The sequence below is a fragment of the Protopterus annectens genome, chromosome 6.part0, assembly GCF_019279795.1.
Source record: "Protopterus annectens isolate FY-2018-M chromosome 6.part0, PAN1.0, whole genome shotgun sequence".
Lineage (NCBI taxonomy): Eukaryota > Metazoa > Chordata > Ceratodontiformes > Protopteridae > Protopterus > Protopterus annectens.
In genome coordinates this window covers 1,389,321,017-1,389,343,992 of record NC_056737.1, presented here as the reverse complement: position 1 = coordinate 1,389,343,992, position 22,976 = coordinate 1,389,321,017, and the positions used below count along the sequence as shown (strand labels likewise).

The 22,976-nt window shown below is 44.7% G+C and overlaps 1 protein-coding gene across 1 annotated transcript in view; it reads right to left on the bottom strand.

The window, feature by feature from the left end:
• The window catches only part of MGAT5 (alpha-1,6-mannosylglycoprotein 6-beta-N-acetylglucosaminyltransferase), a gene marked incomplete in the record, with an annotated part of 1,206,452 nt that overhangs the window by 931,403 nt on the left and 252,073 nt on the right, over positions 1-22,976 (bottom strand). The window contains 1 exon segment of the mRNA XM_044074935.1: positions 12,774-12,941. Coding sequence (XP_043930870.1) covers positions 12,774-12,941 — 168 coding nt within the window.

Sequence of the window (22,976 nt, the reverse complement as noted above, 5' to 3'; positions counted from 1 at the left end):
AATATCCTGTAATCCTACTTTTTTCTTGCAGATTCTTAAATAGGTCTGCAGATTGCTTTCCAAAGAGGAAGTTGTGATCCAAGGGAGCGTCCAAGATTTTGGACTTGAAGTCCTTTGGCAGATTCTGCAGTCTAAGACAGGAATATCTCCCAAGGACAGATGCTGATGCTGCAGAGCGAGCAGAAGCTTCTGCAGCATTGTAGCTGCATCTTATGGAGTGTCTAGCCACTTGTAGTGCTAAGGATAATTTGGAGGAGATATCAGTTTTAATAGGACTGTCAGGTATTGAAGCCAGCATAGAGGTGGCTTGGGACACTAAGTCCAGGGCATACTTGGTCATGTGAGTTTGATAGTTAATGTCTGAATGATAGTCTGAAGGCCAATGTGGAGGAAGTGTACACCTCCTTGCCTATCCTATCCATGGATTTGCTATCTTTATCCGTGGGCAATAGGGAGACCGAAGGTAGCAAGCTAGACTGTTTATCAGGTGCAGTGGCAATCACTGCTGGGTCTGCCAAGGGTGGCTTTATGAAGAATTTTTGTTCCTCTGGCATCTTGTAGAAGCGGCCTAGATGCTTAGGTGCAGGAGGCTGCGATTCAGAGGTTCTAGAGGCTGTAGTAAAAGCATCCAAGTATGCAGGAAGGACAGGGGTTACAGCTGAAGGGGAAGGGGACTCCACGTGCAGCAGTTCAAAGTATCTTTTTTGGGTTTCTGTCATTTGGGAAGTATCCCATTTGAAATAGTCTTTAATTTTGGTTATGGTTTCACCAAATGCAATGTCTTCAGGTGGAGAATCCCCTTCCACAGAATCCTTGTCAAGAGAGTAATATTCCTTGGGAGAAGCAATCTGGGATTTCTCAAGGAGGGGAGCCATGGGAATAGAAGAAGCAGAGGTAGGCCTAAGGCTTAGCAGAAGCAATGTAGTAGTTATGGGTGAAGCAGAAGGCCCAAGGGCCATAAATGCCTACATAAGAGAGGAGGTGAAGGCCTCCCAGTCTGGAGGGGCTTCAGAAGCAGGCATAATAGGTTTTGTTTTCTGCTTCTTTTTAGCTGGAGTTGGCCTTGAGCTGGGTTTGGCAGTGGCTGTATCAGAGGTCTGGATCCCAGTAGAAGGAACCCCCAAATCAGGTTCCCCCTCGACATAGACAGGCGTCAGTGTCTGAGAAAGCTCCATGGACATGCCAGACGCTGGCTGTGCAGTGGTCTCCACTAGGGAGGTCGATGGAGCCGAGGGATCTGTCGAACGCTCAACTCCTACATCGTTAGTGGGCGGGATGGCCGGGAGCAAAGCGGCAGGGGATGAAGGCCTAGGCATCTTGGCCTTCTTACTTGGAGGTTCTTGGGTTGCCTCCAAAGCAGGATCCATCCTGAGAGCCAGCCGTTTGAGGAGCTGGTTTTCTAAGTAAAGGCTTAAAGCTACCAGACGGCTATGCAAGGTCTTAGGGCAGGCGTTATGGTTGTGTTCCCGGCCTAAGCAGTAAACGCATTTGTCATATGCATCCTTATGGGGAATTTGGTGCCCGCATTGGCACTTTCCCTTTTTACCTGAATTCAGTTGAAAGCTACAACAACCAAGCCTAAGCAATGCGAAAGATTGGTAAAATGTTAGAAATGCAAAAACCCAACGGGTTTACTTATCTATAGTTGATCCAACATCTGGAGTGTGATCGTATGATGAGAAGCAGTCTGCGTCTGAAAAGTTCTGAGGATTGTACGTGCAGACATCACATATAAGGTCCCTGGTTTATGGCCCTACATGTGAAGTCCCACGCAGCTGCAACAGCCAAGCTGAAGCTTTTGCATAGGAGCCAATGTATGGGTTGCCTGAAGGCAGGAAATCCCAGACCAAGAATACTGCAACATAGGAATAGAAGGACATCAACTGGTCTCGGTTCACACCATCTGCTTCAATGACTATTCATAATACAAATTTCTATGTTTTACCGAACCTCTCTACTAAAACGTCCATCTGTGGGATGTGTGGGATGAGACTCTGATGTTATAAACTGCTTAACTTTAATGCAATACTTTTGACATAAAATGCAGGCCTTAGAGAGCAAGTACCTTTTTAAGGACAACTACTTTTCCAGCACAACAGTACCAGTTCTCATGTCCAAATGTTGTAATATCGAACCCAAATGTTCGAAATATGAAAATAGTGAAGCCACGGCACACCAATTTTTTTCCCGGGGGGGGGGGATTGGTGGGCCGTTTTCGGGGCTTTGCTATTTCCTCCACTGTGGTGCGAACTCGGAGTTGGTATTTTTAAGTAAAGGGGATGTGGGGGGCAAAGCCCACCACATTAGTTTAAGTTTAAAGTGTGTTTTTTTTTTTTTTGTACCGGAACAGCAATTGTTTTCCCGGGGGGGGGGGGGTCGCTGTTCTGCATTTTCGCAATTCTTGGGTATCCAGGTAATCCATTCAGGTTAACTACAGGTAGTATAAATGGGCTCAAACTAATTCTTGCATAACAGCCTTAAAATCTAGAAACACCAATGTCAGAGTAGTGTAACTAGTAACACAGAAACAGATAATAACTTAAGTGCCAATAATCTACTCAATCTCTACAATGTACAATCAACTGCAACTAGACCCTAAATGATTCACCTCTCTAAATCAGGGAAGCAGTCAGGAACTTCTATTTTGCATTCACAAATGCATGCTGCTACCCCCAACATGTCATTACAAAAATTAGGGTCACTTCACTCACGCTGCCACCCCCACAAAAAAATCTTAAATGTAATATTTCAGTTGGTCAGTCAAAATCTATTAGAGAGATGATTTGCAATTCTCTCGCTCAGAAATTTTATAAATGTTATAAGAAGCATTAATTTAGACTGTTGTGAACTTAGTATGGCTTGATAAAGCTCCTATGTTTCTAACTGGTGCTCACAAAAAAAATGTACTCTAGTGTTCAAAGAGTATGCCTGGCTACACCCTTGCTCTAAATGAATTTCATTATTTCACACTCTACATTACTTCCGTTTGTGGTAAAAATTACAGAATAATTACTGGGAACAGAACCAAAGGCATTTTGAAAACATTAACAGTTCTCAAAAGAAAAAAAAAAGAATGCTTCAGACTTATCAAAATCATCTTGTACCTGTAATTTCCATATTTATTTGCGGTGGTGGTGCTGCGGTAGCGTTGTCGCCTCACAGTAAGACGCTGTCCGGTTCGATTCTCAGCTAGAGCGTCTTCTGCGTGGAGATATGCGTGAAAGGGCGTACCTTCGTTGAAGGTTGTGCGTCAGGGCTGGCAACTCTGCATGTAAAAATCTACTGCCAATCATTAGCGGACCGGAGTTCCGCTGTGGCGACCCCTAACCGGGAAAAGCCGAAAGAGACAACAACAAATATACAGGCTATGAAATTTTAGCAGCTACATAAAAAAGAAAGCCTAAATCTAAGCGAGGTTACTTTTGTTTACTTATCTTTAAGACTGTGCTGCTTTGTACCCCTTTTTAAGGTAGTTTTCTCATGTTGATAATTTACAGAGTGCCAAAAAATCATCTGCAGCAGTATGAGTACCACTCAACTTATCAGCTTAAGTGGTAATAGTTTCACAGCCAAATAAAAGATGGGAGTAGGCTAGGGGCCTATTTCATGAGTTACCTTGGCTGAAACATATGTGAATAAATCATTACAACTTAAAGGAAAACTCCACCTTAGAACTAAACAAATGTTTTTCATTCTTTGTTTTTGAGATATTTTAATGCCTCAGAATCACTCCAAAGTGCTTCTTTTACAACTTTAACGTGTTTCTCTCAAAATGTGGACGATGGGGCCTGCCTTGGTAATGTGATCTTGTTTTCTTGCTTTCATTCTTTCCCAGAATACATTTCAAGTCCTCTTTATATGACTCATGCTAGACATAAGTGGTGCTGTTTTATCATACCATTAAGATTGAATGGCAGGACTGTGAAACACTGCCATCTAAACACACCTTCTGTAACAAAGCTGCTTCTATAGTTACCCGACTGAGCCTCATTTATGTATCTGTCAAAGCTTGTTCTGTACTATAAATAGCTGTTAGCTACTTGCAGCAAAAGAAAGTAGATAAAAACAGCTTTTTGTAAGGAGGGGTCTTTTGTTGTTCTAATAGATTTGACAAACCCTCCCACATTCTCATGCTGAGGTGTGACAACTCTCACTACAGTAAATGATCCTTGCTGTACATATACAGGTGACAAGTAATAAGACTCTAAACTTAGTCTGACTGCTACTTCCCAATGCCTTCAGTAGGAGGATTATTCTCTCTCATGAATGATGCAGACTTAAAATTTGCTTTACTAGTTTCTCAATTATTTCTGTCATGTTCACCCTCCTTTTTTCTATTTCATATTTATTTATACTTTGTTAACCAGGAAAGTGAACTGGACCCAGGACCGTTTTCAGCCACAACTTGGGCTACATTGGCTAAGATAATAACACTTAAGTGCACTTAGCAAGGGCAACCACGGTGGTGCAGCGGTTAGTATTTCCACCTCACAGCAACAGGTTTTCCGGTTCGATCCTCGGCTGGGGTGCCTTCTGTGCATGTCTTCCCTGTGGTCACATGGGTTTCCTGTGGGTGCTCCCAGTTTCCTCCCACATCCCAAAGACATGCTATAGGTGGATTGGATACTCTAAATTGGCCCTAGGTGTGAGTGCGTGCATGTGTGCCTTCCGGGGAAGGTTGGGCGCCAGGCTGGCAACTCAACACTGTAAAACTCCAATGCCAATCATGAGCAGACAGGTGATCCGCTGTGGCGAACCCTAACCAGGAAAAGCCAAAAGAAGAAGAAATGCACTTAGCAATACAAAAAAAATATTGACAGAAAAACATTGACCCGAACCCTAACCAGGAAAAGCCAAAAGAAGAAGAAATGCACTTAGCAATACAAAAAAAAATATTGACAGAAAAACATTGACCAGGATTGCATGTGCAACACATAACCAATGTGCGACAATGACCAAGTAAATCATTGAGCAACATTTACTGGAATGTAGACATATACTATGTTGTTTATAAATAATTCGTTGTATGCACACGTGCATACATACGTATATATATATATATATATATATATATATATATATATATATATATATATATATATGTGTATATATATATATATATGTGTATATATATATATATATATATATATATATATATATATATATATATATATATATATATATATATATATATACATATATATATATATATATATATATATATGTACTGTGGATGCATGCTTAGTCTTGACAGCAACCACAAGGGGAAAAAACACAAATATAAAATTAACATCAACTGTCAGAGGACAACAGGCCCTATCTATGAGAATCCCCCATCCTACATCTTAAAACTTTCACTGCATTAAGTCTCCAGCTCATGTACTATGGCTCTATCAGTTCAGCAAAATAGGTTCATAGGTTCATAGGTTCATACTAGGCTATCTGCCCGAGGGCATTTACAAGCCTAGCCCATTGTTTTGTGGCTTACGCCACCCCTTTAGTATGGGGAACTATACCCATTATTTTGCTGTGCCTCTGTCGAGCAGTGACACTGAGGTAATCCCTGGGGTATATCTGCGATCTCCCATCCATTGGTCAAGATTTCTCTTGAACAAGGCCAGTGAGGTGCTCTGCCTCACATATACCGGGATTTTGTTCCACAGCATAGGGAGTCTTTGGGTGATGAATCTATCCCTCCAGCACGTCCTATTAATAGCCGTGTCGAGGTTTAAGTCTCCCGCCTTGTGGCTCTGATGGATCTAGATTTTTGAGGTGAAGCATATTCATCAAATCTGGGTTTGACATGGCCTTGTATGTTAGGCAAAGGTCACCTCTGAGCAAGCGTGGCGACTGAATAGAGCTGGAGTTCTTTGAGTCGGGCAGCATAGGACAGATTTTTGAGACCCTTTATCTTTTGGTGAGGAACTTTTGTGGCCTCTCCAGCTGCTGCAAGTGTCGGGTCAGATACATTCCGAATGGGGCATTGTACTCAATCATTGGTCTGATGAGTGATGAGTAAAGGGAGACTATGACCTCCCTTGATCTAGATGAGAATCCCTTCATGATAAGGTGGGCAATGTAGAAGGTCTTCCTAACTACTTTAGCTACATGGGTGTCGAATGACAGACTACTATCAACCTGGGTCCCCAGGTCCCTGATAACTTCTTCTGTGCTCAGTGGATTGCCACCTATTTGGTAGCTAGGGGTAACCTTGTTTTTCCCGAAGGGTATGACTATGCATTTTTGGCATTCAACTTTAGGCGTGGCTCTGGCACCAGTTATCCGTTTCTGTGAGACCCTTCTGAAGGATATCTGTGTCAGATGTATTTTCTACTATGGCGCCAGTTTGCAGTCATCTGCAAACTTTGTCAGCCATAACCCTCCTGTGTTTGCTTGTACTTCAGAAAAGTAGATGCCAAACAAGAGTGGGCCCAGGACTGAGCCCTGTGGGACACCACTTGTGACAGGCTTTGAGTCTGACATGGCGCCAGCAACTCTGACCCTGTGGGTTCTGTCACTCAGCCAGTTTGCAACCCATCTTGTAATGTATGGGTTAACATTTAAGCTGATGAGTTTTTCAATGATACCCGAGTGGGGTATTGTATCAAAGGCCTTAGCCAGATCGAGGTAGGCTGTATGGACTGCCTTTCCCTCATCAATGGCTTTGGTGACTGTTCGAAAAAGTCAACCAAGTTTAAAAGGCATGATCTGCCTTTGACAAAGCCAAACTGGGTTGGATCCAAAGTCTGCAAATTCCCTATGTCTTTATTTATGAGGTCCATTATGATCCTCTCCATGGCTTTGCAGATAAGGCTTGTCAAGCTAATGGGCGGTAATTTCCAGGGTCGGTGGAGGCACCGCCTTTGTGAAGTGGGACCACAGTTGCAGTGCGCCACTCCTGGGTGCGTATCCAGAGGTAAGACTTTGATTAAACAGCTGTCCTAGCTGTGGGTTTAATTCCTCATTGAGTTCGTGGAGCACACAGCCGGGGACACCATCAGGTCCCATGGATGCTGTGTTTTGCTTTGGAGAGAGCAGTTCTCACTTGGGCATTGGAGATGTTTGGGGGCTGCAATCGTTTGGTATAGATATCTCTCCTTGTGGGGAGGGGAGAAGTTTGCACTGAACCTGTCAGCCAGTATGTTGGCAATGTCTGTAGGATCAGTAATCTTCACATCATTTTGAACTAGTTCTGAGCATATCTGGGAGTTTCCTCCCAGGTTTCGAACATAGCTAAAGAAGGCCTTATGATTGTCTTTTGAGTCTTTAGCTATTTTTCTCTCGAAATTTGTTTTGGATGATTTTATGAGAGCTCTTAGTTTTTTACTTATAGTGATCAAGGGTGTCTTGCCTTTTAAGGATTTTGCTCTATCTTGTAGTAGCTTCCTCCTTTTGTTGTAGAGTTTGTTTATGGCTGGGGTCCACCAGACTGGACGCTTACCTTTGGTACAGAGAGTCTTTGTTTTGCTTGGGATTGCCTTATCCATGCAGTCCTGCAGGTGCTGGTAGAAGGCATTTGTAAGTGATTCAGCGGCTTGAGTACTGTTTTCCGCCGCTCGGGGCCTTAAAGGAGACCACACTAGTCTTTAGAAGTGTGAAGTCGGCTTCGAGAAGTTCTTTACTGTGGTCTTTTTTATTTCAGGTGGGGGTGGAATGAGGACCTCCAGCGAGATTAGTTTGTGATCTGATCTCACCAGTGAGGGGTATACTTCCGGTGTTGAACATTGTGCTCCCATGTTCGTGATGATGAGATCAAGTATGTTATCTCCTCTTGTGGGGATGGTGACTAGTTGTTCCATGGCATTTGAGTTTATGAATTCCAGGAACTTTTGGGCTAGGGTGTTTGGGCTTGAGTAGTGTTCCCAGTCTATATTAGGGTAATTGAAGTCACCTAGTATGATGGTGTTTGGTGACACATTTATCCCCTCTAGTGTTTTCAAAAAGGCCATGTGAGGTTCCTGAGTTTGTGAGGGTGGCCTGTAACATGCTACAATTTGCAGAGCAGTCTTGCCTATGGTTAATTGCACCTGGATGGTCTCCGATGCATCATGCGTTGCCACCAGTCTTGAGGTGTGGGTGTCCTTGATGAATATGGATACCCCCCTCCTTTCTTAGTATTGTCCGGATTTTGGGGCGGGCATGATATGAGGTAAAACCTGATAGTGCTGGGGTGCTCTCAGGAGCCTTGAACCAGGTTTCTGTCACAGCACAGACATCGATGTTCTCCATACTGAGAAGGGCTTTGAGTGCGTGCATTTTGAGATTTAGACTTCTGGCATTGAGCAGCATTACCCTTAGTTTTTCCTTTTTGTGTTCTAGGGTGGTAGGTTTAGAATTTGAGCCTTGCCTAAAAAAGGCACTATGGGGGTGGCAAGAGCCTTTGCCAATATCCGGAATCCCAGGGGTGACAGGTGCAAGCCGTCCCTTGCGAAGCAGTGTGGCTTGTCCAGCATGGCATCCCAGGCAGACAGACACTGGATCCCCTTTGAATGACACCAGTACTTAAGCCAATTGTTAAAGCTGATCATCTTATCTCTGTATTGTGGCATCATTCTTGGTGAAGGTAGGATACTGCTCAAGGTCAGGGTCATACCTGCCTGGGCTACATAATCAGAGAGCTCCTCAATGTCTCTTCATGTAGTCCAAGGAGGTACATCTCAGGTCGTTTACACCAGCGTGGACAATGACTGAGTCGTATTTGTACCTGCTGTTGAGAGACCTGAGTGCTTGCGTTATGTGGCGGATTCTAGCGCCCGACAGGCAGCTTACTGTGACCTTCTCCTTACTCAGTCTGGTGAGCGGGGCGTCAGTGTGTCTGACTATGGAGTCACCAATGACTAGTGTGTCTGGCATTGTGTTTGGCCTTAAGGGCTGTGACTGTTTGACACTCTGACTGTGAGGTCTATGTGTTGCAGGTGTTGTGTTCTGAGGTGGTGGTTGTTTGGGTGTCTGCTTTGGTGGCCTCTGCTGTTTTGGTAGATTTTTGATCAGAGCCTCAGAGTATGTCTTTGTGTGTTTATGTGTATGATTTGAGGTTGTGGTGGTACTATGTGAGACTGGGTCTATAGTGTGTGTGGTAACCTTCTCCTCCTGACTGGTCTTGCCAGTCCTATGTTGAGAGAGCTCAGCCTCCAGTTTGGCCGTATAGTTGCATCTCTCGCATGTATTTGTGTTTTGTGGGAGAAGGAGAGGGTTGTCTGTGTACATGAGGCAATTGTAACATTGCCTCAATATTCCCAGGTTCACCAGCTGAGCAGGAGAGGACACTAGTAACTGATCCCTCGACATGCTAGAAGGAATAGACAAAAACTTTAAAAAGATTCCGGGGGCGTGGGTGACCGAGAAATGGGGTTTGCCTTTTGGGGTACTATCTATGACAAGAGTGCCGTATCAAGGTAATAAGTACTGTAGGAGCAAGTGCTAGGTTTAACAGATAGAGAATAGTCTACTTGGAGTCAAGTAGAGATGATCCTTTTAGTTCTAGGATACGCTGATTAGATCAGTAGTATAGCTCAAGGAAGGTAGTTTTAAGGGAAAATTTGAAGAGTGGACTTTAGGTAGCCCGAATAGTTTAAACCTGCTTAACCGGCGCTGCCCTAGTGTGCAACGGTAGCAGCTCCGCGCTAAATTGCGCTAATTCACGCTAAAGCGCGCTAAAACGCGCTTTATAGCACGGGGCTGGAAAAGACAGGAAATGACCCAAAATGGCCAATAGACTACAAGTTACTGCCTTAAACCACTCCTCTAAGGACAAACAGGCAGCTCAGTACTCCCCACTCTCACTGGTGAGTAAAGAAACTTCCCCCTGACCAAACAAGGAAAATGGAGAAACACAGGAACCAAGACAAAGCCCAGGGATCAGCAAAATCTGGTCTCTGGAACACTAGTTAGAAAAGTATGGAAAAACAAGGATATGTTTTTGTTTTTTTCAAGTTTTTTTACAGAAAAGCAGAAGACACAATAAATGCTATGATTTTCGATTAAATGCTATCAAAAGCTAGTACACTTGAGTGTATTAGCCTGTAGTTTAACTTTTAGGCAAAACTTAAACTAGCAAGTGCAGTAAACAGTTTTAGCTTATAAACACAGTAAAAACAGTGCAGACTTTGATAAAACAAGCAGAAACAGTGGTCGAAAGGCACAAAAAGTCGAAAAAGCCAAGAAAAATACTTAAAATCTGGAAAGGTAGTCTTTTCTGGTCTCTGCTGCTAGAGGAACACTGCTGGCCACCACGAGGAGCTGTGCTGAGTTCTCAATAGCTGGAAAAGCCCGCTAAAACGCGCTTTATAGCAGGGGGCTGGAAAAGACAGGAAATGACCCAAAATGGCCAATAGACTACAAGTTACTGCCTTAAACCACTCCTCTAAGGACAAACAGGCAGCTCAGTACTCCCCACTCTCACTGGTGAGTAAAGAAACTTCCCCTGACCAAACAAGGAAAATGGAGAAACACAGGAACCAAGACAAAGCCCAGGGATCAGCAAAATCTGGTCTCTGGAACACTAGTTAGAAAAGTATGGAAAAACAAGGATATTTTTTTTGTTTCAAGTTTTTACAGAAAAGCAGAAAACACAATAAATGCTATGATTTTCGATTAAATGCTATCAAAAGCTAGTACACTTGAGTGTATTAGCCTGTAGTTTAACTTTTAGGCAAAACTTAAACTAGCAAGTGCAGTAAACAGTTTTAGCTTATAAACACAGTAAGAACAGTGCAGCCTTTGCTAAAACAAGCAGAAACAGTGGTCGAAAGGCACAAAAAGTCGAAAAAGCCAAGAAAAATACTTAAAATCTGGAAAGGTAGTCTTTTCTGGTCTCTGCTGCTAGAGGAACACTGCTGGCCACCACGAGGAGCTGTGCTGAGTTCTCAATAGCTGGAAAAGCCCGCTAAAACGCGCTTTATAGCAGGGGGCTGGAAAAGACAGGAAATGACCCAAAATGGCCAATAGACTACAAGTTACTGCCTTAAACCACTCCTCTAAGGACAAACAGGCAGCTCAGTACTCCCCACTCTCACTGGTGAGTAAAGAAACTTCCCCCTGACCAAACAAGGAAAATGGAGAAACACAGGAACCAAGACAAAGCCCAGGGATCAGCAAAATCTGGTCTCTGGAACACTAGTTAGAAAAGTATGGAAAACAAGGATATTTTTTGTTTTTTTCAAGTTTTTTTACAGAAAAGCAGAAAACACAATAAATGCTATGATTTTCGATTAAATGCTATCAAAAGCTAGTACACTTGAGTGTATTAGCCTGTAGTTTAACTTTTAGGCAAAACTTAAACTAGCAAGTGCAGTAAACAGTTTTAGCTTATAAACACAGTAAAAACAGTGCAGACTTTGATAAAACAAGCAGAAACAGTGGTCGAAAGGCACAAAAAGTTGAAAAAGCCAAGAAAAAATACTTAAAATCTGGAAAGGTAGTCTTTTCTGGTCTCTGCTGCTAGAGGAACACTGCTGGCCACCACGAGGAGCTGTGCTGAGTTCTCAATGTCGATTTAGTGAACATAATTAACAGTGTCTTCGTCTTTTCCTGGTTAGGGGTCGTCACAAGGGAACTCCGGTCTACTCAATGATTGGCAGTGGATTTTATGGTGCCGAGTTGCCAGTCCGACACCCAACTTTCAAAGAAGGCACGCCCATTCACACTCGCACCTAACCTGCATGTCTTTAACGTTACTCGACCGCGGGGAGGACATGCAGACTCCACACAGAAGGCGCTCCAGCCAAGAATCGAACAGGAGAACCTCTTGCTGTAATACGACAACGCTAACCGCTGCACCACCGTGGCATCTGAACATAATTAACAGTGTACTACATTTATATTAGGGGCATACATTTTAGAGTACAATGGAAAATAAACATTATGGTTTATTTTACTGCTAAATCAGAATAGGTCCACAGAAAGTGCAATGCCACTTTTATAAGTGAACAGCATTCTTAAAAGTACTTTAGGATCAAATGCCTTGTCTCCATTATTCTTAACGATGCAAGGTAGGCAAAAATTACTCAAAGCAACAAATCAAAAAAAGTCATTCCATTTCTGAATCACAGCACCTTTGTCAAAAATACTTTAAAATTACTTGGAGAATGGCCTAGCATGGCTATCTTTACATAGTATTTTTTTTATCTCCTCCTGTCAAAAAGCTTTCATATTTTGCAACCTGATCAATGTTGCTACACAGAATGGAACTCTCTTCCAGTGTTACTGATTTCTGCCACTGGCAATGTAATGTGAACAGTAAGCTCAAGCAGAAAATCTAAGCTTTGTGAAATAGTCATTAACTCGTAGAATGACCCTGCAGCACATGAAATTGTTTTGTCAGCAGAATAAATATATCAGACAAACCTTCATACTATGAAACCCCTTTCCTGTTCATAATGACTTCAGAAGAAATTGTACAATAATTCTATATACTTCCCTATTTGTTTTAATTTCTGCATCATGGAACTGCATCTTGGAAATGTATCACTGAATGCTTTGAATCACCATATTATTTTTTTTTTTTTTTTTTTTTTTTTTTTTTTACAATTCAAAGATATGGTTCTTAATGCCTCTCAACAATTTATATTTTTAAATAAGCACAAAAACTTAATTTTACAGAATAAACTTGCATAGAAAAGGCTGTGTTCAGCTCAGTTCTTGGCTCAAGAACTTGATGGCTTTTGGCTGTTCTTTGCTTTCCTACATAAATCACCTTTTAAAAAGGTTCAAACTACTTTATTTCCAGGCACATACAAGTCCTGAAGTCATTCAGTTCCACATGTTTCACCTACCTGCTACATTAAGTTTATCAGAAATCCCTATGCTGGGAACAGCAGTAGTTGAGCTGTTAGTTGTATTCCCTCCAGTGCCATTTAGAATTAGGGTTTCCACCTTCAGTTCCAGCTTTCCAAGTCGTTGCATGATATTGTCCAAAAGGACTGCAAGTGTCTTCTTAAGATCTGTAAAAGTATTTAAAATATATTTTCAGTTATTGTAACAATAAATGTTATCTGCAACCCAGTATCTAAGCATTCGATCAAACTTGTGCCCATTGGCTTCTCCACAACATTCCAATGATACTCGCAAATGACAAGCTCTGAAAACTGCTTGCTTGACAACCAGTTGTCACTGAAACTTATTCAAAGGAAGAACAGACAGAAAGAAGTATACAGAGTATACCAATGATGCAATGAACTCTAATGCTTGGCAAAAAATAAGCATTCTGACAAGAAGTCAGGTGTAACCCATTAAGAATTTTTTCCCTCACCTTAACTAAATTCTGTCTGACAGGATCTGCATGTCTTCTAGATACTGTATGTGATTACCAACAATGCAAAACCAATGTATTAGTCAATCCTTACACGACTGAAGTCATGACCACAGCACCTCTCTCTAGAAAGTAACTTTTTTTGCTAACTATTTTCATGAAGACTTACCCCAATACTCTCTTTGATCACTCAGTTCCATGCTCTACAAAAGGCTGCAACTAGAAAATGGTTTAGCATATAACCAAATAATACAGCTTCTATTGGACCTGACAATATCCTTGGCTGTGTTCTACATGAACTACAGAGTGAACTGGCACCTCACCTGTGTGCCCTGTTCAATCTATTCAATCACAGCCTCACCTCAGGCTTTGTCCCTACCAAAAGGCGCGTTGCTACAGTCATCCCTCTCCACAAAGAAGTGACTACAGACCCTGGGAACTCCACAAAGGAGGAGTGACTACAGACCCTGAGAGCTGTTGTCCCATTAGCCTGACAAGTCTGATATGCAAAGCTATAGAACGCATCATCATGGACCTAATAAACAAAGATATAAGGAACCTCCAAACTCTGGATCCCACACAGTTTGGTTTTGTGAATGGTAGATCATGCCTGCTCAACTTGGTCGACTTTGAGTCAGGCACTAGATCTGTGGATGAAGTCAAGGTGGTTCATACAGCCTACCTTGATCTGGCCAAGGCCTTTGATACCATTCTCCACTCAGGAATCATAGAAAAACTCACTAAGCTAGGCATCAACCCCTATAATCACTAGGTGGGTTGCAAACTGGCTCACAGATCGAACCCACAGTGTGAAAGTAGCTGACTCCAAGTCAGACTGTTGACCAGTCATGAGTGAAGTCCCACAGTATTCGGTCCTGGGTCCTCTCCTGTTTGGTATCTACTTCTCTGACGTCCAAGCCAACACGAAGGGACTCTGGCTGACAAAGTTCACAGACTATTGCAAGTTGGGAGCCATAAATAACTCCCTAAGTGATGTTGACATCCTACAGAAAGGCCTCACTTAGACCAATGACTGGTGTCAAAACCATAGCTTTAAGCTCAATGCCAAAAAATGTGTTAACATCCCCTTTGGAAAAACACAGTTCCCATGACTTACATCGATGGTAGTCCACTGAACACAGAAGGCGTCATAACAGATCCGGGAACACAAGTTGACAACAACCTTTCTTTTGACCACCACATTGCCACTGTGGTCAGAAAGTCCTTCTATGTGGCACATCTCATTACTAAGGTTTTTGCATCCAGGAAGAAAGACGTCATTGTCTCCCTCCACTCTTCCCTTATTAGGCCAATCAGAGTACAATGCCCCATTTGGCATTTACCTCACTAGACATCTACAACTGGAGAGGCCGTAAAAATACCTCACAAAGAGGATCTTAGGCCTTAAACACTTGCCCTATATGGACAAAAGTACAGTTTTGTACCTACCATAAATGTAGATGTTAGAGTGTAAACACTGCTGCAATCATTACACTTGGGTTATCCTGCCTTCAGGCGGTTCCCCAGTGGGCCTGAGTTCCAAAGTCTTGGTCTGGCATCGGTTGCTGTCACCTCCTCCCTGACGTCAGTGCGACAGTGGTACAAAAGATGCAGCCGACGCCATTTTCTTCAGTTTTTCTTGCCCCAGATGTCAGGTGCCCCCAAATAGGTAGGCAATACAAATTGCTAGTAAAATATACAACAGAAAAGCAAACAACCATTCTAAGTTACCAGCAAATACTCCCCATAGGTAGTAAAGGATAGATGACCTAGGTATGTACGAGAAAGTAAGAGGGGAAGGAGGGAGGATAACCTGGACTGCAGCAGTGTTTACACTCTAACATCTACATTTATGGTAGGTACAAAACTGTACTATGTTCATCGTGTTACACTGCTGCAGTCACTGCACTTGGGTGGAATCCCAAAGCTGAGGTAGAGAGGCTGGATCTATAAGGCATTAGGGGTGGCTATAAGGTCCTGCAGTACAGCAGTGGCGAAGCCAGCTCTGGATTTGGAGTATAAAGGCAAATGGTAATGTTTGGTGAAGGTATGCACAGAACTCCATGTTGCTGCTTCCAAAATATCCTTGGTAGGTACTCCTCTGAGGTAGGCAGTTGAAGTGGCTGTTGCCCTGGTGGAGTGAGATCTAATGCTGCTAGGTACAGGTTTCCCATGGTGGGTATAGCAGAAACGTATGCAGTGTCCTATCCATTTTGAAATGGCTTTTCCCTGTGCTCCTGCAGTATATGCTACCAATAATTGCTCAGATTTTCTGAAAGCTTTGGTTTTGTCCGAGTAGAAGCGCAACTACTACATTCTTCGGACATTTCACAGGCAGTCTCTCCCTTTTGTTCTGTGGTTTTGGATAAAAAGTTGGCAAGTGAATAGTTTGGTTTAGAGCCACACTTGATATCACCTTTGGCATAAACTTTTAGTTATGTACTTACCATAACTTTAGATGTTTGGGATCCATCTCGCCTACATTCAATACTGATGGGCTCGGAGCCGATCCCTCGGCTCCGACTCGGCACGCTATGCTATAGAGCGAGGCCTCTTATTGGCTGAGCTATTTCTTATCCCAGGATGCACCACCACTAATCCCCCAGATCTTGTTTGTCCGCATTCATGCACACATGCACAACTTGTTTATATAACATTGTTAGATGTTTCAAGATGAAACAGGATTCGGACCTTCTGATATCCTCTGATCTCCAAGGAAGGGGGAAGGAGGGTGGGTTATTGGGAATTTAGATGGATCCCAAACATCTAAAGTTATGGTAAGTACATAACTAAAAGATGTTATGTGATCCTATCTTGCCTACATTCAATACTGATGGGACAGCGTCCCTAGCACCTAAATCCTGGGTGGCTCATTGGAAAACACTCCTGAGCACTGTGGAACCAAATGAAGCTCGTCCTCTAGATGCCACATCCAATTTGTAGTGGGAAATGAAAGTGTGCGGGGAAGACCATGTAGCCACAGCACAAATGTCACTAATGGCAAGCTTAGAATTAAATGCTATCGAAGTAGCCACAGCCCTTGTAGAATGAGCTTTGACAGAGGTGGTAAGCTCTTTATTAGAATAAGAATAAGCTTGAGTAATACAGTCCCTGATCCATTTGGCAATAGTGACCTTTGTGACGGCTTTGCCCAATTTATTGTCCGCAAAGGATACAAACAACTGATCTGTTTTCCTTGTTTGTTTGGTGCTATCTAAATAAAAACGCAACTGCCTGTGGACATCTAATGTGTGGAATATGAATTCCGCTTTGTTAGAATACTTCGGAAAGAAGACTGGAAGTTCTAATGATTGTTGTAGGCAGAAACTGGAAAAAACTTTAGGGACAAAGGATGGATTTGGCCTGAGAGATACTCTGTCTTTGTGAAAAACCAAGTACAGAGGTTTTACAGACAAAGCTTGAAGCTCTGAAACCCTTCTGGCAGAAGTAATCGCCACCAGAAAGGCAGTCTTCCACGATAAAAAATTTCAAATCACATGTCGCTGCCGGTTCGAAGGGGAAGGAAGTTAAGGAGCGTAACACCACATAGAGATCCCATGGAGGAGCAGGATGAGAAATCGGAGGTCTTAAAAGCGCAGCACCTTTCAAGAAGGTCTTACACAATCTGTTGCTCATTAAAGGTGGGTTTATAGATTCATGAAAATTGGAAATAGCTGCCAATTGAACCTTGATGGTAGAGACTGAAGAGCCTTTATTGAAAAGAGACGTTAGAAATTTCAGTACTTCTGATACGGGAATAGTGATGGGATCCAGGCCCCGGAGTTGAGCCCAAATAGCAAATCTTTTCCATTTGCTAGAATACAATTTCTTTGTAGCAGACTTGTGGGCCGAAGATAAGATGTGTACAACTTCTGGATCCAATGTAGGACTCCTGACTATAGTCGGAAGAGGAGGAGCCAAGCCGTCAATTTTAAGGTGTGTAGGGACTGGTGGAATAGTCCCGACTGATGAACCAGTAGGTCTGGGATCTGATCCAGGAACCATGGACCTTCCAGAGCATATTTCGAAGATAGGGAACCATACTTGACGAGGCCAGTAAGGAGCAACTAAGATCATTTTGCTCCCCAAGAGAGATGCCTTTTGGATCACCCTGGGAAGGAGAGGAACTGGGGGGAAGGCATAAAGCAAGCCGGTGGGCCACGGACGGGCTAGTGCGTCCATGGGGCTCTTCCCCAGAGCCGGGGTGAGGGAGAAGAACTTTTTGCACTTCGCATTCAGTGGAGTCGCGAAGAGGTCGCAACACAGAACTCCCCATTTGCTGAAAATCTGATTTGCAACTGTAATGTTCAGAGACCATTCGTGGGGAGAGAGGATGGTTCTGCTCAGTCTGTCGGCTATCACATTGGACTTGCCTGGGATAGGAGTAGCCACTAGAAAGCATTTGGTCGACACTGCCCATTCCCAAACTCTCACGGCCTCTCTGCAAAGAGGATAGGATCTGGTCCCTCCCTGCTTGTTCAGGTACTAGACTACTGACATGTTGTCTGAGTGAACGGCAATTACGCCCTGAGAGAGGTAATCGTGAAGGGCTTGAAGGGACAGAAGCACCGCCCTCATTTCTAGGATGTTGATATGAAGTAGGGTCTCTTCTGGGTGCCATTTGCCTTGGACTGACCTGCCCAGGGAATGCCCCACCCCACCCCATCTCGGAGGCGTCCGTGGTCAAAGTGGCCGCAGGAGGAGGTGGAACAAAGGGTCGTCCCTGATCCAGATTGGAGGGCACCAGCCACCAGCGAAGGTCCCGTATGCAGGTTTCTGTGATCCATATGAGGTGACTGAGAGGGAGTTCCTGAAAGGACCACTGAGCTGAAAGAAGCCACTGGAGAATTCTCATGTGCAATCTTGCAAGGGGAACTAGAAGAACCGTGGCGGACATGGATCCCAATATCTGCAGTACCATTCTGGCTGGGGCTTTGGATCTGGGAAGTAAGGCTCGAACTTGAGCCTGTATGGTTTGTATCCTATCTGTAGGTAGATAGACCCGCATTCGGTTTGAGTCTATCTCTACTCTGATGAATCTTATGCGTTGAGATGGCAGCAACACAGACTTTGGCCAATTGAAGGTGATTCCAAGGGAATAGCCCAGTGATATCGTGGCTTGTAGGCTCCGCAATAGTAGATGCTTGGAGGTGGCAGTTAGGAGCCAGTCGTCTAGATCTGGAAACACCTGGAATCCTAGACTTCTCAGGTGAGCAGTCACTACCGCCAAACATTTGGTGAACACCCTGGGGCTGTGGTGAGACCAAAGGGCAGTGCGGAACTGAAAATGACTGCCTCCTAGGCTGAAGGGCAGATGTCTCCTGGGCGCTTGATGTACCATGATATGGTAATAAGCGCCCTTGAGATCTCATAGCACATCCAAACACCTTTCTCCAGCAATGGGAGAATGGTTTGTAGGGTGACCATTGAACTTGGACTTTTGACTGAGCGGTTTAGAATGCTGAGATCCAAAATGGGCCTCAAGTCCCCGGTCTTTTGGCACCAAAAGAACCTTGAGTAAGTCCCTAATCCGATCTGGTCTGGGACCGGTTGGATGACTCCCTTTTGCAGCAGCTTTGAAACTTCTGAGGCTGCAGTTTCCCGTTGACTGGGTGGCGGGTCCGGGATTTTTTTGGACTGAAGTGGCGAGTGAGAGAAAGGGATGACGTAACCTCCGGCGATAATTCGAAGCACCCATCGGTCCTGAGTGATACCTTCCCAGGCTTTTAGGTGCCTCGAAAAACAACCCCCGACTGGCTCCGGAGCTGCACAGTCGGGCAATCCCTCAGGGACTGTGAAAGGCTGAAGAGCCAGAATTTCCCCCTCCCCTGCCTCTGGAAGGGGGATCATCCTGCTGTGAGGGGTAAGACTTCTGAGATCTACGGAACCACATTTTCCCTCCTCTTTTAGCCTTGGGGTAAGGCCGAAAGGGAGTGGAAAATCGTGCCCCTACGGCAGTCAAAGTCTTACCTTCTTGCTCGCAGCGGGTCAGTGTGTCCTTTACCTTGGGTCCAAACAAGGAGGACCCATCAAAGGGGGCGTCGGCAAAGGAAGACTTCAAGGCCTCCGCAAAATGACACAGGTGGAGCCAGGCTTGTCTCCGTAGAGCAATGCCTGTACCCGCCGCTCTACTCGCCCCTTCGGCCGCATAAGAAATGAGCCTCATGGACGAGTTTGAAATGGACAACAGTGTAGCCAGCTGAGCGCCAACCGTCTGGGCCAGCTCCTCAGGCAGGTTACCCAAGAGGGTATCGGAAAGTTCTTTAATCAGATCCCTCTGAAATCTGGTAAAGTGCGTGAGATAGTTAAAGGACCTTAATGTAAAGGCCGCGGAACTTAGGGTGCGCTTACCGTACCGATCCATGCTCCTAGACTCCTTATTAGGAGGATGGACGGACATCGAAGCCTCTGCTACATCTTGCTGGGTAGCAGATGCCACCACCAAAGCATCTACAGCCACATCTTTAGTCAGGAACTCTTTTTCCGGGGGTGCTGACAGGAACTTATTAGGACGAGCAGGCACCGGTTCCACAGAGTCTGGGTGTTCCCGCCCTTCGACAGATCAAGTCCAAGAGCTCGTCGGGCGGAGACACCCAGGAGGCGGAGGGCTGAGCCCGAGGCCTTAAGGAACACAGACTCATCAGCGGAAGGGGGTTTGGATTGCCAGCCGCCTCGTTGTTTAAGGGCTTCCAGGATGTCTGCAAAGGAGACATCATCTGAGGGCGACTTAAGGGACCCCTCTGCATCATCGAGATCAGTGTCTGATGTAAGAGACTCATCAGGGGAGTCAACGTGCTTCCTCTTGCACGATCTTTTCCTGGGGGGTTCCTCCGAAGAAGCTTCAGAAGGACCTCCAGGAGGGGGGGAAACCCCAGTGGGGGTAACCTCAGGCCCCGGGGCTCCGCTGTCTAAGGACAGGGGGACTGCCAAAGACCCAGTCTCGGTATGCAGGGGAGGAGCTGGGGAGACCGTGGAGGTAGCCAAAGATGATTTGGCTAACGCACTCCTCATAGCCCTGAAGGCGGGACCACCAGAATCCTGGGAAGGTCCCACCTCCGTGGCCATGACAGTAGACGGCACTCCCGCAGCCGACGCACCGAGAGGAAGGCTTGGGACCGAAAACATCAGTCCTGAAGCGTCCCCCCGGGGCCGACAGAAGAAGTCCGCGTACCGAACTCCGACTCAAGAGCCGGAGTTGGAGTAAGGGTCGGGCCCGACCCTAAAACCTCCATTGGTTCCACCAGCACCGGCTCCAACGGTGCCGAGGCTGTTGGAGGAGGAACCATAGTAGCAGGGTGGACCATCAGCTCCGAAGCCGAATGGGCTGGAGCCGAAACTAACATTTGAAACACCGGAGACTGGAAGAGTCTTAGGAGCACCCTGTCGATGTCCGAATCAGACATCTTGGAGGATCTAGATGACACAGATCGGGTCCGAACCGATTTCTCCATCGGCTCCATAGGACTAGGGGACCGGCTCCGAATGGATTCGATTACTATCGGTTCCGAGGGAGATCTCAAAACAATTTCCCTCGGTGCCGATGAGGACTTCGGCGCCGAAGGGGAAGAGTCTGAGCCGGCAACCCTCATCGGCTCCAATATCAGTGGAGCCAATGAAGGTGACCCGCCTCTCGATGCCCCAGTCCTCGGCTCCAAAACCAGAGGGGTCGAGACTGGAGGCATCGAGGCAGACCGTTCCGCCCTCGGCTCCGAAGTCCGTGGAGCCGATGGAGAAGCCTGCCTAGGTTTTTTGGCAGTCGGTTCAGACAGACTGGTCGGAGCCGACGCTTTTTTCTTTTTCGTAGGAGAGGAAGAGGAAGATAAAGCCTCCTCGAAGGATGGCTTAATCAACCCTTTTAGAATTAATTTGTTCTTCCTCTCCTGGAGGACTCTCAATGAAAAGGCGTGACACACGCTACAGGACTCTTGTAGGTGCTTGGCGCCTAAACAATAAATGCACGAGGAGTGGTCGTTATGGACATTTTATAACCACACCTCGCGCACTTTTTAAACCCAGAGGGTCTATGCTCTTTAGACATGCTGACAAACCTCTAAGATTAATAATACAGAAAAAACAGCAAGTTTTAAGTTTTAAATACAAAGTTTTTTTTTTTTTTTTTTTTTTTTTTTTTAGACCAAACAATTCAGTACTAGCATAAACACAGAAAAAAAAGGTCAAGACCCTCTAACTTAAGCAGGTACTTGACACACAAAAGAAAACACTAGATAGTAATAGAAAATAGGGGAAGGCCCCTCTAACGAAAAAACACAAATTCCTCAAGAGATTTACTTAAACACACTCGTACCACAACAATAGCTGTTAAAACAGCTTTTGGGTTCAAAATAAGCAATTTCCTGACAGGAAAAGTCTGAATAAAACAGTACTTAGCCCAGCCAAGTTTGAGACCACGTCCTAGCTTGTAAGCGGCAAACGAGATCTGGGGGATTAGTAGTGGTGCGTCCTGGGATAAGAAATAGCTCAGCCAATAAGAGGCCTCGCTCTATAGCATAGCGTGCCGAGTCGGAGCTGAGGGATCGGCTCCGAGCCCATCAGTATTGAATGTAGGCTAGATAGGATCACATAACATCATAGGGTTAGTTCTTAAAGACACCCTGTCCTGGTGGAAGATGAGGAAAGGTTCCACTGCCATTAGTGCCTGTAATTCTGAAACTCTTCGTGCTGATGTTATTGCCAGTAGCAGAGCAGTTTTTCAAGAGATGTATTATAATTCTGCTGTGTTAGCTGGCTCAAAAGGAGGTAAAGTTAATTTTTCCAAAACAAAGTTGAGGTCCCAAGTTGGTGTAGGTGCTCTACGGGGCGGTCTTATGTTTTTAGCCCCTCTGAGGTACTGTTTGAGCAAAGTATTAGAAAAAATTGGTGGATCCATTTTGTAATGAGCAGAAATAGCTGAGGCGTGGATCTTGATGGATGAGAAGGAGAGGCCCTTGTCCAGCATCTCAGTTAAGTATTGAAGTATCTGAGGAATGTTTGGGACAAGAGGGTCAAGGCTGTGCGCTTGGTTCCAGGCACAGAATCTCTTCCATTTTTCCGAGTAGGCTTTCCTGGTGCTAGGCCTTCTGGCCTCCAGAATGACATCCATAACAGCTTTGTAGAGAGGCATTGCTTGCTTGACTAAGGAATTTTCCATGCAGCTAGATTTAAGGCCTTTAGCTGGCTGCAAAGTATCTGATTATCTGATTGTTGTGCTGTGTCAACAACTGTGGGATTTGAGGCAAAATCCAGGGTGGTTCTTGTGCCAAGTCCTTTAAGATTAGGTACCAGTGCTGGCGTGGCCAGTCTGGTGCAATCAGGATCATCTTTGGCTCTTCCTGCCTGGCTTTTATGAGTACCTTTGGAAGGAGAGGTAAAGGAGGGAAAGCGTATACTTGTAGTTTTTTCCAGCTGAATGAGAGGGCATCCACTTTCCATGCTTGTGGATGGTAGCTCCTTGTGCAGAATTTCTGTAACTGGCAGTTCATTGGGGATGCAAACAGATCTATGTCCAGCCTCCACCATTTTTGTGTTATCATTCTGAATATTTGTGGGTTCAATTCCCATTCGTGGGGGTCCATGATGTTTCTGCTTAGGTCGTCTGCCAGTGTGTTTTTCTCTCCTGGCAGGAATTGTGCTTGCAGATGAACTTGGTAGTTTAGAGCTGTGTTCCACAAGGTCATAGCTCATCTGCAGAGGGGGTAGGAGTAAGTGCCCCCTTGCTTGTTTATGTACC